A 15,801-nucleotide genomic window follows, 5' to 3' on the forward strand; every position below is an offset into this window, starting at 1 on the left:
ATCTGGGTGTTTCTAGTTCTTTCTCTAGAGAGAACTCTGCTGTTCAAGAAGACTATCTAGCCACATCTCCTGCAGTCAGGGAGGGAGCAGGATGCTTTCAATTCAGTGCCAAATTTCTGTGTGAGGGGGAAAAGTTCCATTCCTCTCTCAGCATGGTCCCTGTGGGACATGACAAGCCTCATGTCTACTGTTTCTCATCTTCCTCAACACCATGGGTTCAAAGAAAAGACTGTGGCATTCCACATTCAGGTATGAAATTATATATGCAAAATATGGACCGACTACTAATTCTTTTTGGTGAACTTGTTAATCTCAGGGTGGCAACTATCACAATTAATTGAAGAAAAAAGAAAAGTGCCAGTGTATCATTCATAGGCGTCAAAATAACATTATATTTACTACAATAGGATGTTTTCTCCCCAATAACTGACACACCTGTGTCTAACTGTGTATTAATATTGGGTGTATTAAGCTGCTTTTAATTTGAAGTCAAATCTATAGTTCATCCCAGAGCTCGGGACAAACTTTCAAGGTCCTTCAGCCATTTTCACACATCATCCCAGGGCTGTGAGAGAAAGCAGCCTAGTCTGCCTCGCAGTCTGGGTTCCATCTCAAGAAGTTCAAAGGACCAAAACAATTACCTCCTCGAGGACATCGGCCAACTTGCTGAGGATTTCATCAGGAAGGCTCTGGAATGTTGGAACGCTGGAAAACAAAACAGAGCGTGATGCTGAACACCTGCATGGCAGCTTGCTATAACAAATATGTCTGCATGAAAGATGAACACTCGTTTCTAGATTAAGAATCTATAGATAACGATCACATATTTTCCTCAATTTTCTTATATTTTTTATTCAGTTTACATACCAACCACAGTTTCTTCTCCTTTCCCTCCTCCTGGCCTTCACCTCCCCCCAATTCACCCCATCCACAGAAAGCGTAAGGTGTGATTTAATCCACAGAAAGCATAAGGTATAATTTAAGGACTCATCAGTGTGTTTGATGTCCAGCAAGGAGAGGTTATGTGGCCTAAGCAGGGTTTCTATTGCTGTGATGAACACCATGGCCCAAAGCAAGTTAGGAAGGAGAGAGTTTGTTTGATTTACACTTCCACATGGAGTCCATCACTGAAGGAAGCCAGAGCAGGAAATCAAACAGGGCAGGAACCTGGAGAAAGGAGCTGATGCAGAGGTCACGAAGGGGTGCTGCTTACTGGCTTGCTCATCTTGGCTTACTCAGAGTGCTTTGTAGAGAGCCAAGAACCACTTGCCCAGGGATAGTACCATCCACAATGGTGTGGGCCCTCCTGCATCAATCACTAATTAAGAAATGTCTTATGAGCTTGCCTACAGCCAGATTTCTGGGGCATTTTCCCAACTGAGGCATCCTTCCCTCTGATGACGCTAACTTGTGTCAAGTTGATAAAAAAAAAAGTCCTATCCAGGATAACCAACCTCTTGTCAACACATCACTGTTAAACCACAACCTTCACCTCCAAGATCACAAATTAATATAAATACCATCACAATACAAAACATTTCACAAAAATTTCACAGATTTAAAATGTGCCACAGTCTGATAAATTTATACTTTAAAAATTTAGTCTCCTTTTTAAAAATCCAAAGTCTCTTTTACAGTTGAAAGCCTTTCAACCACAGGCTTCTATAAAATCAAAAATAATTTAAAATTTTTTCTTATTTCAAGAAGGAAGAACCAAGGTATAGTCACAATCAAATCAAAACGAAACTGAACGATAACTGTTAAATGTCTGGGATCTGCGCATGACCTCTAGGCTCTTCTAAAGGGTTTGCTCACTTCCCTTCAGCACACATAGCTTGTCTTCTGGGCTCCATTTTTCTCCACTCCACAGTCACTACCGTTCTGGGTGGTCATCCCATGGTACTGTCACCTCTAAAAAGCTTGGATTTCTTGCTGCAACTGGGCTGCACTTTCACCAATAGCTCTCCTCAGTTCTCTTCAGGAACTCCACCCCTGACATATAGCACCAAGCCTCAGCTTCTCTCTATGACCCCTTCATGTCATCAAAACCAGGACCATCTGGATGATGCTCACACTACCAAGTTTAGGTGCCAGCACGAGGTACAACCTTGGGTACCTCTGGAATACTGCTTCCATGTGATGACCCTGAAGAAACACTTCCCAAAAGACTTCACCTCAATAATGCTGGTCACTTCTTAATCACAGCTGATTCTCAGCTCCAGCTGACCAGCATCTATTGTCCAGGAAAGCAAATGTTTTGCTTTAGCAGTTCTGGTCTCTTATTAACCCCAGCGGATACATCAGCTCCTGCTGACCAGACATCACAGATTCTTCACACAGATGGCCTAATAAAGTCTTTGCTTCCCACTGAAACTTCACAAGCCAGGCGTCCATTGCACTGCTCTCAACATTCGCATCTTCCAAGCTCTTACACAACAGCCCACGAAGCTCTCATTACTCAATGGCTTTCCTAGCTCAGATGCTAAAGTCCTTCCACATTGCTCTCAAAAGCAGCATGTCACAACAACACCTCACTATCTGGTACCAATTTCTGTCCTAGTCAGGGTTTCTATTGCTTTGGTAAACACGATGACTGGAAGCAAGCTGGGGAGGAAAGGGTTTTTCTGACTTAGGCTTCATGTCTTAGTCCATCACTGAAGGAAGTCAGTGCAGGAACTGATGTAGAGACCATGGAGGGATGCTGCTTACTTTCTTCCTTGCCTGCTTTCTTACAGACACGAGGACCTCCAGCCCAGGCGTCCACCACCCACAATGGGCTGACCCTCCCCATGAATAACTAACTAATTAAGAAAGTACCCTACATGTTTGTAATCTACAAATAGATCTTCTTCCTGGAGGTATTTTCTCAATCAAGGCTCCCTCTTCTCTAATGTTTCAAGTTTGTGTCAAGTTGACACAAAACTAGCCACAGTGTGTTGCAAATAAGAGTTTACTGTTCCGACACTTTCAGTGAATCCACACTTCTCTTGACTTATGTGACTTTGAGGGCCTGAGCCTTGATAGAGAGGCAGTTACTCTCCCTCTTTAGTCTCCGCTCACCAGATTCCATCCAGCTCCACTTCCTCTTCCCAGTTTCTCCCTCGTACACCATTCTCTGTCCCAGTTCCCACCCACCCTTTACAATATTTTAATTGACGAATCATTGGGACAATGTATTCATTGAATACAAAAGTATTCATTCAACAACTATTGTCCTCAGTCCCTCCCAGACCAAGCCAAATTCTCCTATCAAGGTTCTTTCTGGTTTTCTTTAGGGCAAAGTCTTGGCGGGTCTAGCCTAGGACATAATAGACAGATATTCTTGCTTCTGAGAGACACTCAGCCCCTTTGAGCTTTTACTATACCTGTAATTATATAATATCTGTTCTTTATAGCATGTGTTTACTGCTAGAACAAAAACACATTAAACACAAGAAATGTCTGGTATGAGTGTGATTGAGAATTCGGAAGCTCAGCAGCACTTCCTGAGTGAAGCTATGGAGGTACTGTCTGTGACGACTTCCTAAACAGTAATAAGAGAACACTGGCATGAACAAAAATTCCTGGAAAGAAGCTATAACTACAAAGTTTGATCGAGTGATTGATTAATCTTCAGTGACATGGAGAGGTTGACATGTTACAAGTTCAGAGCCAAATTATCTTAGGGCATCTTTCGTACTCTTAATAACCATCCTCTGTATATGATCCAACATTGTGTGACTATTAGTTAGATAATATAGAACCCTAGTTTCCACCCACTGAAGGGCTAAAAATGCTCTCAAAGAGCATCTGAAGCCTAGATCAGGTTCCCCTGCTTTGCTAAAATCCACCTACCTGATGTACCCATCACCAAAAGTAACAAAGTTGCCAGCTCATTAGAACATGATATTTGGGGAAACCCAAATCTGTGTTCTGGGGCTATGGTCACTCCTATTTGCCCCCAGAATAAGCCATCTCTTTCCAAGGTCAAAGGTGTTTCCTTCATTGACACTTTATGACAAGCAGCTAGAGGACAGGAAAAGGAGAGAGGGAACGAAAGGAGTGGGGACAACTGTGCAACCAAAGAACAAGACCATTTTATGTTGGAATAACGGTTAAAGCTTTAAATCTCCTCAGTCCGAATACTAGGCTCATCTGTCTCACGTTTCTACATAAACCAGGCTGAGTATTAATCGAACCAAACCAGTCTAAGCTGCACTATTGCTCGTCCCTGCTTAAGCTACCCTTTCAACCTTTCCCATCCAAGCTCCGAGCTGCCCTGCCCCTCAGCACAGTCAATGCAAATTTCTTCTACAAAATGAACAAAAAGTTCTCCAATTTTTGCCCCTGCCGGATGGCATTTTGAACTGCTATCTTGCTCCGCACCAGGTCACTGCAGAAAACACAACTCGGGCCATTGTTTTCCTGGCTAGCATCTGCGGGCTTCAAGAAACCTTTTATTTTAGAAACGCTCTGGATTATAATGGTGTTGCTCTGAGAAGATGCATTCAGTTTAGACAGGCTCAAACTAAGACTCTCCTGGCTTTGAGGCAAATGTCAGGTCCCTCATCTCACCCAGTTCTCACTTCTTTCCGTGAAACAGCAAGCGGAACTCCTGAATGATGTCAAAAGTACAAATTGAGAAAACTTAATTTTTTATGTATATTTGCTTAGTTTTCTGAGGCAGGGTCTCATGCTGTATTCCAGGCTGGCCTTAAACTCATGACAACCCACCTGTCTCAGCCTCCCAAATGCTAGCCGTGCTGACATGCACCACCGCATCCACCCAAAACTTCATTTATTTGTGAACTAATAAATCATCAGCTAAAACTCATTAGCATTTATTTTCCCAAAGTCTAATGAAAATGCCATCTGGGGTTTAAGACTACAATCTCGTTTACTCAGGTTTCAGAGTCTGAATAGAGACTACAAACCGGGGTGTGTGCACCGTGTGTCTGATACCTGATTTACAGCACAGTCTCGGGAATGCAGTGACAGAAGCCTTCGCCCACAGCTGTGAAAGAAGCATGAACACCCTGCTGGTAACGTGTCGCTCTGATTCCCATTACTTAGGGCATAGCATACTGATGGATTTCCAGGGTCTATGCAGAGGCACAGCAATTCACCCAGGACCACCTGCTCCACCAGACTTACTGCCCTGGCCTGAGCGAAGGAGGTTTTCATTTCCAGAAGGCAATCAGTTTCAACAGCTGGAAGGGACAGAAGACAATAGAGCAGTGGTTCTCAACCGGTGGATCTTTTGAGGGCTGCATATCAGATACTTATGTTATGATTCCTAGCAGAAGCATAATTACACATAGCAAGGAAGTAATTTTATGGTTGGGGGTCACCACAACATGAGGAACTGTATTAAAGGGTCTCAGCATTAGGAAGGTTGAGAACCAGAGCTCAGATAGAGAAAGCTGGTTCCCGAGTTTTGCAGGTTAAGCATCACACCCTTTCCTTTTTCTTTTGATGAGCTCTATTTCAGCTCCTGAGATGGGAGATGAATTAGTGTTTCTCCATTGAGTATTTGTGGAAAATACACGCCACAACTGAGTTTTATGATTGGATGCTGTCTTAAAAGCTTCTGTTACTTCTATGTGACAACTTCTGTTTAAATATACGCTCTATATTTAAACATGGAAGGCATGGTATGTTTTCGTGAGATCTATTATCCAAGAGAAAAAAAATAGTATTTTCTCAACTGTGCAGGACATTAAATGAAAGCAAAAATGTTTGGAGTTAGGAGTATATTTTTAACTTATTATGTTTTATAATTTTAAATGCTTCAAAACACTGGGCTGGGACTGTAGGTTTAGCACTTTTCTAACACATACAAGGCCCTGGTTCTATTTCCAGCACAAAAGAATTGAGCACCATTTATTACTACAAATGAAGAATCCTTTATAAGAAGAAGCATTAAGGAAGGAACAACTTTGTGTGGGGGGTAGACAGATGGTTCAGCAGGTATAAACACTTGCTGTGCATGCCTGGGGTCTGGAGTTCAGATCCCAGCACCTACATCTGTTTCCCAGCACCACCGCAGGGTTAAGAGAAAGAATAATTGCTGAGCCTTTGGGTTGAGAGAAAGAATAATTGCTGAGCCTTTGCCAGCTGACAGTTTAACTGAAACTGAACTCTGGGTTCTGAGAGACCCTGCCTCAAAGGAATGAAGTGGCGAGTGTCAGAAAAGGACACTTGAAGTCTTTTTCCTGCCCTCCAAGAGCAGATACACACATGCACATATATACACACACATGCACCACACTACACCATACACAAGCATGAAAATGTAAGAAATGACCAGTAATGTCTGATTCACTTCTGGACTTAAAACAGAAAATCATTCATCAGAAAAAAAAGAGTGATTTCCTGCTCATTAGTTACTCTGAAAACACTCTGTTCTTTAAAATTCAGAGAGCTATTGTTCTTTAAACACCAGATAATTTCTATCGTGTAACTAATCTGCTTTCTAAGAATTCTCTGTCTGCCAGTAGTGTGAACTCCAAGAACAATACAACTGAGGATAGTCAACTTAAAATTCTATCCAAAAAAATAGATGAGTTGAATTTTCTCAAATACATCAAAAGACATCAGTTGAGATTCCAATAATTTTGGTAAATGGTAATTCAAGATAGGGCTTTCTGGTGTGTGTGAAACACTGAAGGCAAAGCCTTGTTAGAACAAGCTTCCAGACAGAATGTTAAACACGAGAGAAGCATATTTTATGGTTAAAATAATGTATTATAATAATTTGCATGTTAATTGCAAGTAATTCTTACAGATGTGTTCAAATGGTTCCTAAGGACTTGCACGAGGCTTGAAGTAAGAGACAGCATTTCAATGTAAGATAATAGAGGTGATTGAGTGTGGAGCTTTTCTATTTGTTTTTCTCATTGAATGAAGCAGAGGCTTGGAATCTGTAATGACAGATGATAGAAGATGAAATTTGAATGCTTTTTATTTGCCAGGCACTGGGGTAAGAGTTTTATAGATAACATAAATTTCATTTTTACAGCAACCTTATCACCAGCCCATTATAGTTATATAGTTATCCATTCTCCAGATAAGAGTGACCAACCTTGAGAGGTTGTCTAAGGTCACATCACACAACATCAGAAGTAGAAAAATGAAAGTGCCCATTTAGATTAATGTGGTCCTCATCAATAGCTCACTGAAATATGTCGTTTACAGGGAGGGTACCAGAAAATGCTTCTCAGAATAATGCTTTGCCATCTAGGTGTGGTGACACATGCAGTCACCTAACATCCAGAGGCTAGGGCGAGAGGATCAGCATAAGTTTGAGCTAGCCTGATATAAAGAGGAAGTGCCAGACCATCCAGACCTCCAGTGAGACCCTGTCTCCAAAGGCCAAAATTAGCAACAAAACATCCTAGCTCATCATTCCTTTAGATATAAAAATAATTACCCATTTTGATACCATTTGATTGACTTTAGTTATCTTCCAACTTTTTATTATGAAAAACATCAAGCAAATGGTAAAGAAGAATAGTTTAAGAATTGCCACTATTATCAATACTAGAATCACTTGTTAACATATACCATTCTTATACTATCACTTTCTATTTCTCTACATATGGGCATAATCAGCTAAAGGTAGATATAGCTGGATGAATACTTGAAGTTATCTTTCAGATTTCAAAAGTCTCTTCACTTTTATTGTATTAACCTCAGCAGAGATCTCATAAAAGTGAAGGCCGGAGGATCCTGAGTTTGAATCCAACCTGAGCTACACAGAACATTTTAGTCTAAGTTTTATAGCAAGACACTGTCACACACAAATCAAAAGAAAATAAAAAGGGTGTGGGAGGTTTCCTAAATAGTTTTGATGCTATTACTATACAGAATAAAATTAACTCAATAATATCACAAATATATTATATATTGTCTAAAAATATCTTTTTAAATTTGTGGATTTGGGGATTTAGTTTTATCTTACGTATATGCACATTTTGCATGTATGCATGCGGTGCACCAAGTATATACAGTGCCCTTGAAATCTAGAAGAGGCATCAGATCCCCTGGAACTAGAGTTACAAATAGTTATTAAATGCCACGTGGGTACTGGGAATTGAATTTGAACCCTCTGGAAGAACAAACAGTGCTCTTAACTACTGAGAATCTCTCCAGACTCTGTTAATTAGTTTCTTTTTTCAGGAGCAAAAGAAATGGCTCAAAGGTTAAGAAAACACTCCCTCCCATAGGTGACAAGAATTTGGTTCCCAGCACACACATCAAGTGGTTTACAACCACCTGTAACTCCAGCTCCAGGGGCTCCAATGCCCCCTTCTGACCTCTATGGGCACTGCACTCATTCTTACACATACCCTCACAGAGATGCGTGTATATACACATAATTAAAAATTAAAAAATTAAAATGAGTTTTTATTAATCATTCATTTATTTCATTTAATTTTTTTTAGATTTATTAATTTTATGTGTGTGTTTGTCTACATGTATGTACGTCTACCATGTGCAGTCATAGTGCCTTCAAGGACCATAAAGTGTGTTGAAACCCTTTGAAGTGGAGTTACAGATGACTGTGAGCCTCTGTGTGGGTGCTGGGAACTGAACCCAAGGTCCTTTGCAAGAGCATCAAGTGCTCTTAAGCACTGAGTCATTTCCCTGGCCTCACTACTATTTTTTTTTTAACGACTGGGTCTTATGCTGCCCAGACTGGAAGCAAACTCCTAGACTAAAGTGATTGTCCAGCCTTAGCCTCCCAAATTGCTGAGATTCTATGCATGGGCCACTGAACCCCGCTGTCGTTTTTTTTATTTATTTTTTTAAATTTATTTATTTATTAAGGGTTTCTGCCTCCTCCCCACCACTGCCTCCCATTTCCCTCCCCCTCCCCCAATCAAGTCCCTCTCCCTTATCAGCTTGAAGAGTGATCAGGGTTCCCTGACCTGTGGGAGGTCCAAGTACCGCCCACCTTCATCCAGGTTTAGTAAGGTGAGCATCCAAACTGCCTAGGCTCCCCCAAAGCCAGTACGTGCAGTATGATCAAAACCCATTGCCATTGTTCTTGAGTTCTCAGTAGTCCTCCTTGTCCGCTATGTTCAGCAAGTCCGGTTTTATCCCATTCTTTTAAAATGAGTTTTTAAATTGTTTTTCAGAGAAGACCCAGTTAATGTCACGACACTGCTTTTGGCTACTGTGTCTCCTTAGTCTCCTATTATATGCCAGTCTACTGTTGACTTTATGACACTGGATTTTTTGAAGAGTCTGGAAAAGGTATGATAATAGACATCCAATAAACCTAATTAGTCTTTGGGTTTTATTTGTGACAACCAACTGAATAGAAGTTAATAATGAAGAGGCTCAGTAGAAATAATTACATTACATCCATGAAGAGACAGATATAGGATACTAATTACACAATATTGAACAATTATGTATGTATGTATGTATGTATGTATGTATGTATGTATTTCCTAAGGCATGGACTGAGCATTCCTTCAAAATTTTCATGGTCATCTTCAAAGCTAAAACAATTTTCATAATGACTTTTTGCCTTTTTAACTCCTATCCCTTCATATACAAACAATGAAATTATCTACGAGCTATCTTACACAGGATGCTATCATTTTAGTTATTAATAGTATACATCCTTGTATGTTACTGCATCTGTGTGCATGTATGCATGTGCATGTATGTGTATGCTTGTACGTGTGTGTGTGTGTATGTGTGTGTGTGCTTGTGTGTAGACCAGAAGTCAAAGTTGCGTATCTTTCTCCTTATTTTTGATACAGGGTCTCTAATTCAGCTAGACCAGATGACCTGGAATTCCTAGGGATCCTCCCGTCTCTGCCTTCCCAGCATGAGGATTAAGAAAATGGACAGCAGTGTCTGTTTTGTTAAGTGGGTACTCTGAGTGCCAATGCTTATGGACTTATGCCCCTTACAAATTGAGCCATTTCCTCAGCCCCTGCACCTGATGTCTGATTGCTGTTGCTGTTGTAATTTGTTGAGATAGTTTCTATATGCAACACAGACTGGCCTTGAACTTACAATCCAAAGACACCAATAGGAGATCAAGAGGATGCAAATTGTAAAAGAGGTCAAACTCTCACTATTTGCTGCTGATATGATAGTTTACATAAGCGAACCCAAAAATTCTACCAAGGAACTTCTACAACTCATAACAATTTTTAAAAATTTTTAATTATGTGTATATTCCAGTAATGTAGCGAGATAAAAGATTAACTCAAAAAATCAGTAGCCCTCCTGTACACAGATGATAAATGGGCTGAGAAAAAAAGTCAGAGAAACATTATCCTTCACAAAAACCACAATAGCATAAAGTATTTGAAGTAACTAAAACCTAACAAGTGGAAGAATTGCATGCCAAGAACTTTAAATCTTTGAAGAAAGAAATTGAAGAAGACTTCAGAAAGTGGAAAGTTCTCCCATGCTCTTGAGTAGGTAGAATTAGCATAGTAAAAAATGGAAATCTTACCAAAAGCAATATACAGATTCAATTCAATACCCATCAAAATTCCAACAAAATTCTTCACAGACCTCGAAAGAATGGTACTCAGCTGCATATAGAAAAGCAAAAAACCCAGGATAGCCAAAACAATCTTGTACAATAAAAGAATGTCTAGAGGCATCACAATCCCTGACTTCAAACTCTACTACAGAGCTATAGTACTGAAAACAGCATAAAAACAGACAGGAGGACTAATGGAACTGAATGTAAGTCCTGGACATTAATCCACACACCTTCGAACACCTGATTTTTGACAAAGAAGCAAAAAATATCAAATGGAAAAACGAAAGCAGATTTAACAAATGGTGCTGGCATAACTGGATATCAACATGTAGACGAATGAAAATAGATCCATATCTATCACTATGCACAAAACTCAGGTCCAAATGGATCAAAGACCTCAACATAAAGCCAGTCACACTGAACATCATAGAAGAGCAAATGGGAAGTACACTTGAACGCATTGGCACAGGAGACCACTTCCTAAATATAACCCCAGCAGCACAGACACTGAGAGAAACAATTAATAAATGGGACCTCTTGAAACTGAAAAGTTTCTGTAAAGCAAAGGACATGGTCAACAGGACAAAGCAACAGCCTACAGAATGAGAAAAGATCTTCACCAACCCCACATGAAACAAAGGTCTGATTTCCAAAGAACTCAAGAAATTGCTCATCAAAAGAACAAACAATCCAATAAAAAATGGAGTAGAAACCTAAACAGAGAACTCTCAATAGAGGAATCTAAAATACCTGAAAGACACTTAAGGAAAGGCTCAACATCCTTGATCATCAGAGAAATGCAAACCAAAGCAATTCTCAGATTTGACCTTACACCTGTAAGAATGGCCATGATCAAAAACACTGATGACAACTTATACTGGGGAAGTTGTGGGGTAAATGGAACACTCCTGCCTTGCTGAGGGGAGTACAAGCTGGTACAGTCTCTTTGGATATCAGTGTGGTGATTTCTCAGAAAATTAGGAAACAACCTTCCTCAAGACCCAGCAATACCACTTTTGGGTATATATCCAAAGGATGCTCAATTGTGCTACAAGGACATGTGCTCAACTATAGCAGTATTGTTTGATATAGCCAGAACCTGGAAACAACCTAAATGCCTCTCAACCGAGGAATGGATGAGGAAAATGTGGTACATTTACACAATGGAGTACTACACAGCAGGAAAAAAATGACATCTTGGAATTTTCAGGCAAATGAATGGAGCTAGAAAATATCATTTTGAGTGAGGTAACCCAGACCCAGAAAGACAATTATCATATTATGTTGTAAGAAGAGAGCAGCTTGTTGATTCCAGGCTGCTTGCCCCAAAATAATCACACAGAAACTGTATTATTTAAATCAATGCTTGGCTCATTAGCTCTAACTTCTTATTGGCTAACTCTTACATGTTAATTCAACCCATCTCCATCAATCTGTGCATCACCAAGAGGTCATGGCCTTCCAGCAAAGTTTCAGCACTTCTGTCTAGGTGGTGGCTCCGTAGCTTCTCTCTGACTCCACCCTTCTTTCTCCTAGCATGCAGCCTAGCTTTCCTCGCCTAGTTCTGTTCCTTCCTGCCATAGGCTCAAAGAAGTTCTTTTTTCATTAACCAATAAAAGCAACACATAGACCGAAGAACCTCCCACACCATATGTACTCACTCATAAGTTTTTAAACACAAAGCAAAGAAAACCAGCCTACAAACCACAATCCCAGAGAACCTAGACAACAATGAGGAATCTAAGAGAGATGTACATGGATCTAATCAACATGGGAAGTAGAAAAAGACAAGATCTTCTGAGTAAATTGGGAGCATGGGGACCTTGGGAGAGGGTTGAAGGGGAGGGCAGGGGCAGGGAGGGGAGCAGAGAAAAATGTAGAGCTCAATAAAAATCAAAAAAAAGAAAAATTAAAACAACAAATCCTGGCTTATGGAGTTGTTGTCATTATTAATAAACACAAAGCACTTAGTAAAAGGGATGCCATAGGGTAAACACTCAATTACAGGGACATATAATTTAGCTTGTATAACACTACACTTAATACAGAGTGCGTCATATCACAGGTACTTAACACATGCAAATTAAAGCAATATGCAAGGAAGCTAAATGCGATAAAGGAATAATGGTCTGACCCAGGATCACACCGAAGAGTTGTACAGCTTACAGGACATGCAAGAGCACCTATGTAGGTGGCTTTTCCCAGGGCAATGAGATTGTGTCTTGCAGGCTATGATTGTAACACCTCATCCTCTCAGGGGGCTGTACCAATCAGCATACAGCCAGGAGCATCTCCTCAGTTTCAAAATGCATACCTCATATCCTGTCATTCTATTCTATGAGATAGTCTGCCTGGTGCTGATCTGGAGTCACGGGCATATTTTATTGAGGCAATTTAAGTCAACAAGAATTCAGAACAGAACGTATTGCTACTGATAGACTGAGTTACTATTTATTTATTTACTTACTTACTTACTTACTTACTTACTTATTTACTTACTGACTTACTTAACTATTTTTGAGACGTAATCTTGCTATGTGGCCTTGACTACTTGCCACTCACTCTGTTGCCTGCCTGATCCTGAGCTCATGTCAGTCTCCTTTGGCCTCCTGAGTGCTAGAATTATGTGCAACACCAAACCTGATTTGACAGAATCTTCTTATGTCAGGCTGTTAGAACCACCATTTAAAAACCCTCTGATGGTGTATTTTCCCAAGCAAAGCTCAAGAAACGCCAATGTGGCCATCAAATAGATCCCAGGAGGTCAGGCACTTAGCACACACTTCAATAAACCAACTAAGAAGTGTTTAATAGCATCCAATCCTTTGGCTTATCCAGAAAAGCCACACTGTCCCAGGTCTTTGCTATGAAAATTGCAATTTCTATGCCCACATCAAAGGTAAAATTGCAGGGACTTTTATGACATTTAAACAAATTATATCTGATTGCTACTACAGGAAAAGAGCACATGACTTTTAAAATGTCTAAAAGGTACATTGGTGGTCATCAGCTTAGAAGGTTCTGTAATAGGTTTCTATCTAATCTTTAAAAACCTGAGAGGTGGCTCCTACCCCTTCCTACTCCAGCCTGAACTTTGCTCTACATCACTGATGGGCGTTTGGTATAGTCTGTATCTTTACTGCACAGGGCTGTGTATACAACGAAGGATTTTTTTTTAAGTTTCTTATTACAGGCTGTGAAATGCCAGGATTCTGAAATGCCTCAATTCTCCTGGCAAGGAAACAGTTTCTGGGAAGGAAGCTGTCTGGAGTCTACATTTCTCATGCTGTAACTACATCATCTCCCCAAGACCTAAAGCACGTTTACTCTTCTGCTAATCTCGGAACACTGAGTCTAAGGCTCACCTCCAGTCACTGCACACTTGTCTAGTATTTCCCATGCTAAGGAGCAAATGTTTACTGTACTTTTGGATTGGAGCCACCTGTACATGGGCCCTAGATCTCCTGATCCCTAATTTATGGTAGTCTTAGGAAACCACACTATGTAAAGCACTGTTTTTTTTAAATACATCATCAGATGAGATGGACTCTACAATGAATGGGGAGTTTCTGATTTATAGAATTTGTACTTTTTCTTCAGTGGAAGACTTCAACTAAATGCCTTCAATGGGAAGGAAATGACACCATAAAAAGCTAACTCCAGACTGAAATGACTTTTTCAAATACACTGAATTATGTATCTCATTTACTAAAAAAAAATTGATTAATTTATTGAGAAACTAAAATACCAACCTGGTTTGGAAATACTGAGAATTTTTTTAAAGTAACAGAAAGACAGGAGCTTTTATCCTTAAGATGAATACATTTCAGCATGACATTTTGTGGGTTTTTCCAGATTTTTATGATGAAGGTCAGACAAAATGCCCTCGGAGAGAACATCTAGATGCCTATATTAGTATCCTACTGTGCCCTGTGTAATTCTACTGTAACAATTATTGCATTGTGACCAGCTAGAATGTATGTGCTACATCCCAGAACAGTGCACTACTGTCACTGGCCCAAATGCTGACTTTTATAAATCAAATTGTTGTGGTTTAGGCCCATGCCCACTGTGAATTATCTATGGCTGTTTCCATGATACCTTGGCAGAGCTGAGCAGAGCCAACAGGGACAATATGGCGTGTACATGTGAAATATTTGGTCTTTGGTTATTTAAGGACAAACACTTGCCCTAGTCTACCACTATAATGAAGTCAGGTATAGAGTCCTACCCCTTTAGCTTAATGCCTGCCAGATGGCTCAACATTTGTTGCCCAAAGAAAATGCTTTGCATTTTATCAACTGAAGAATATTTAAAGAATGTAATAAAGTTATGTGGGATGAAAAGTTGAACTCAAAAAACATAGCCAAAGGTTTTTACTATTGGTACTCATTTTTAAAGTTCCTTTGAAGTTTGTTATTTTCAAAAACCTTGCAAAATAAAGACATTGCACATCAAAATTAGCCAGACTTAATGAACTTGCTATACACCGGCATAGGCATTTTGAGGAAGGCCAAGTCTAGCATCAAAGCCACAGTCTTCCATCTCCAGCTTCCCTAGTGTGGAGATTACAACTATGTAGTGTTGGGGTCCAACCCCAACATAAATTATCTCTCTCGAGCAGAGTGGAGGCACGGGAATAATCGAGGCACAGTTCACACAGCAATATGGGAAGGGAGTCTCAGGGTCCATTCAAATCCTGAAGATCACCTGCGTTGCGCAGCACCAAGCCTAAGCAAAAAGATCTTCAATGATGTTAAAACTGAATTTTGTATGTCTGCTTGGCCATAGAGATCCAAGATAACGTAATAAATAACTACTAGGCTTGTGTAGAAGTAAATAATCAAGATATAACATATTGAAATGTCATTCTACTGGGATAGTTAAAAACACTTTTTCTTTTGAATTATCAGGGATTAAACCTTGGGTTCCATGCACACTCGGCAAATACTCTAGTATTGAATTATATCACCAATTCTCTATACTAATTTTTTAAATTATATTTTACTTTTATTAGCATGTGTGTGTATGAGAGTGCATGTGTGTATGAGTGCATGTTTGCATGTGTGTGAATGGTATGGCTATGGATGTACAAGTGGAGGTCAGAGGACAACTTACAGGAAGTTGTTTTTTTTTTCTCCCACACAGGTGAGTGCCAAGAACTGAACTCAAACAAACAGGCATGGCCTAAAGTGCTTTCACCTACTGATCCATTGTATTAGTCCACACTGATTCTTAGTTTTCCACATTTCTTCTCAAATACTTCTATTCTTTTAAATGTGAAGCTTCTCCATATATAT

The 15,801-nt window shown here is 39.9% G+C and overlaps 1 protein-coding gene across 2 annotated transcripts in view; it reads right to left on the minus strand.

The window, feature by feature from the left end:
• Window positions 1-15,801, minus strand: part of Prkg1 (protein kinase cGMP-dependent 1) — a 1,110,226-nt gene that overhangs the window by 294,329 nt on the left and 800,096 nt on the right. For both annotated transcript variants that reach the window (XM_026781031.1, XM_013348063.2), the window contains exon 5: window positions 642-705. In XM_026781031.1, the coding sequence (XP_026636832.1) occupies window positions 642-705 (64 nt within the window). The remainder of the gene's footprint in view (window positions 1-641; window positions 706-15,801) is intronic.

Source organism: Microtus ochrogaster, chromosome 8 (assembly GCF_000317375.1).
Source record: "Microtus ochrogaster isolate Prairie Vole_2 chromosome 8, MicOch1.0, whole genome shotgun sequence".
In the NCBI taxonomy this organism is placed as follows: Eukaryota; Metazoa; Chordata; class Mammalia; order Rodentia; family Cricetidae; genus Microtus; species Microtus ochrogaster.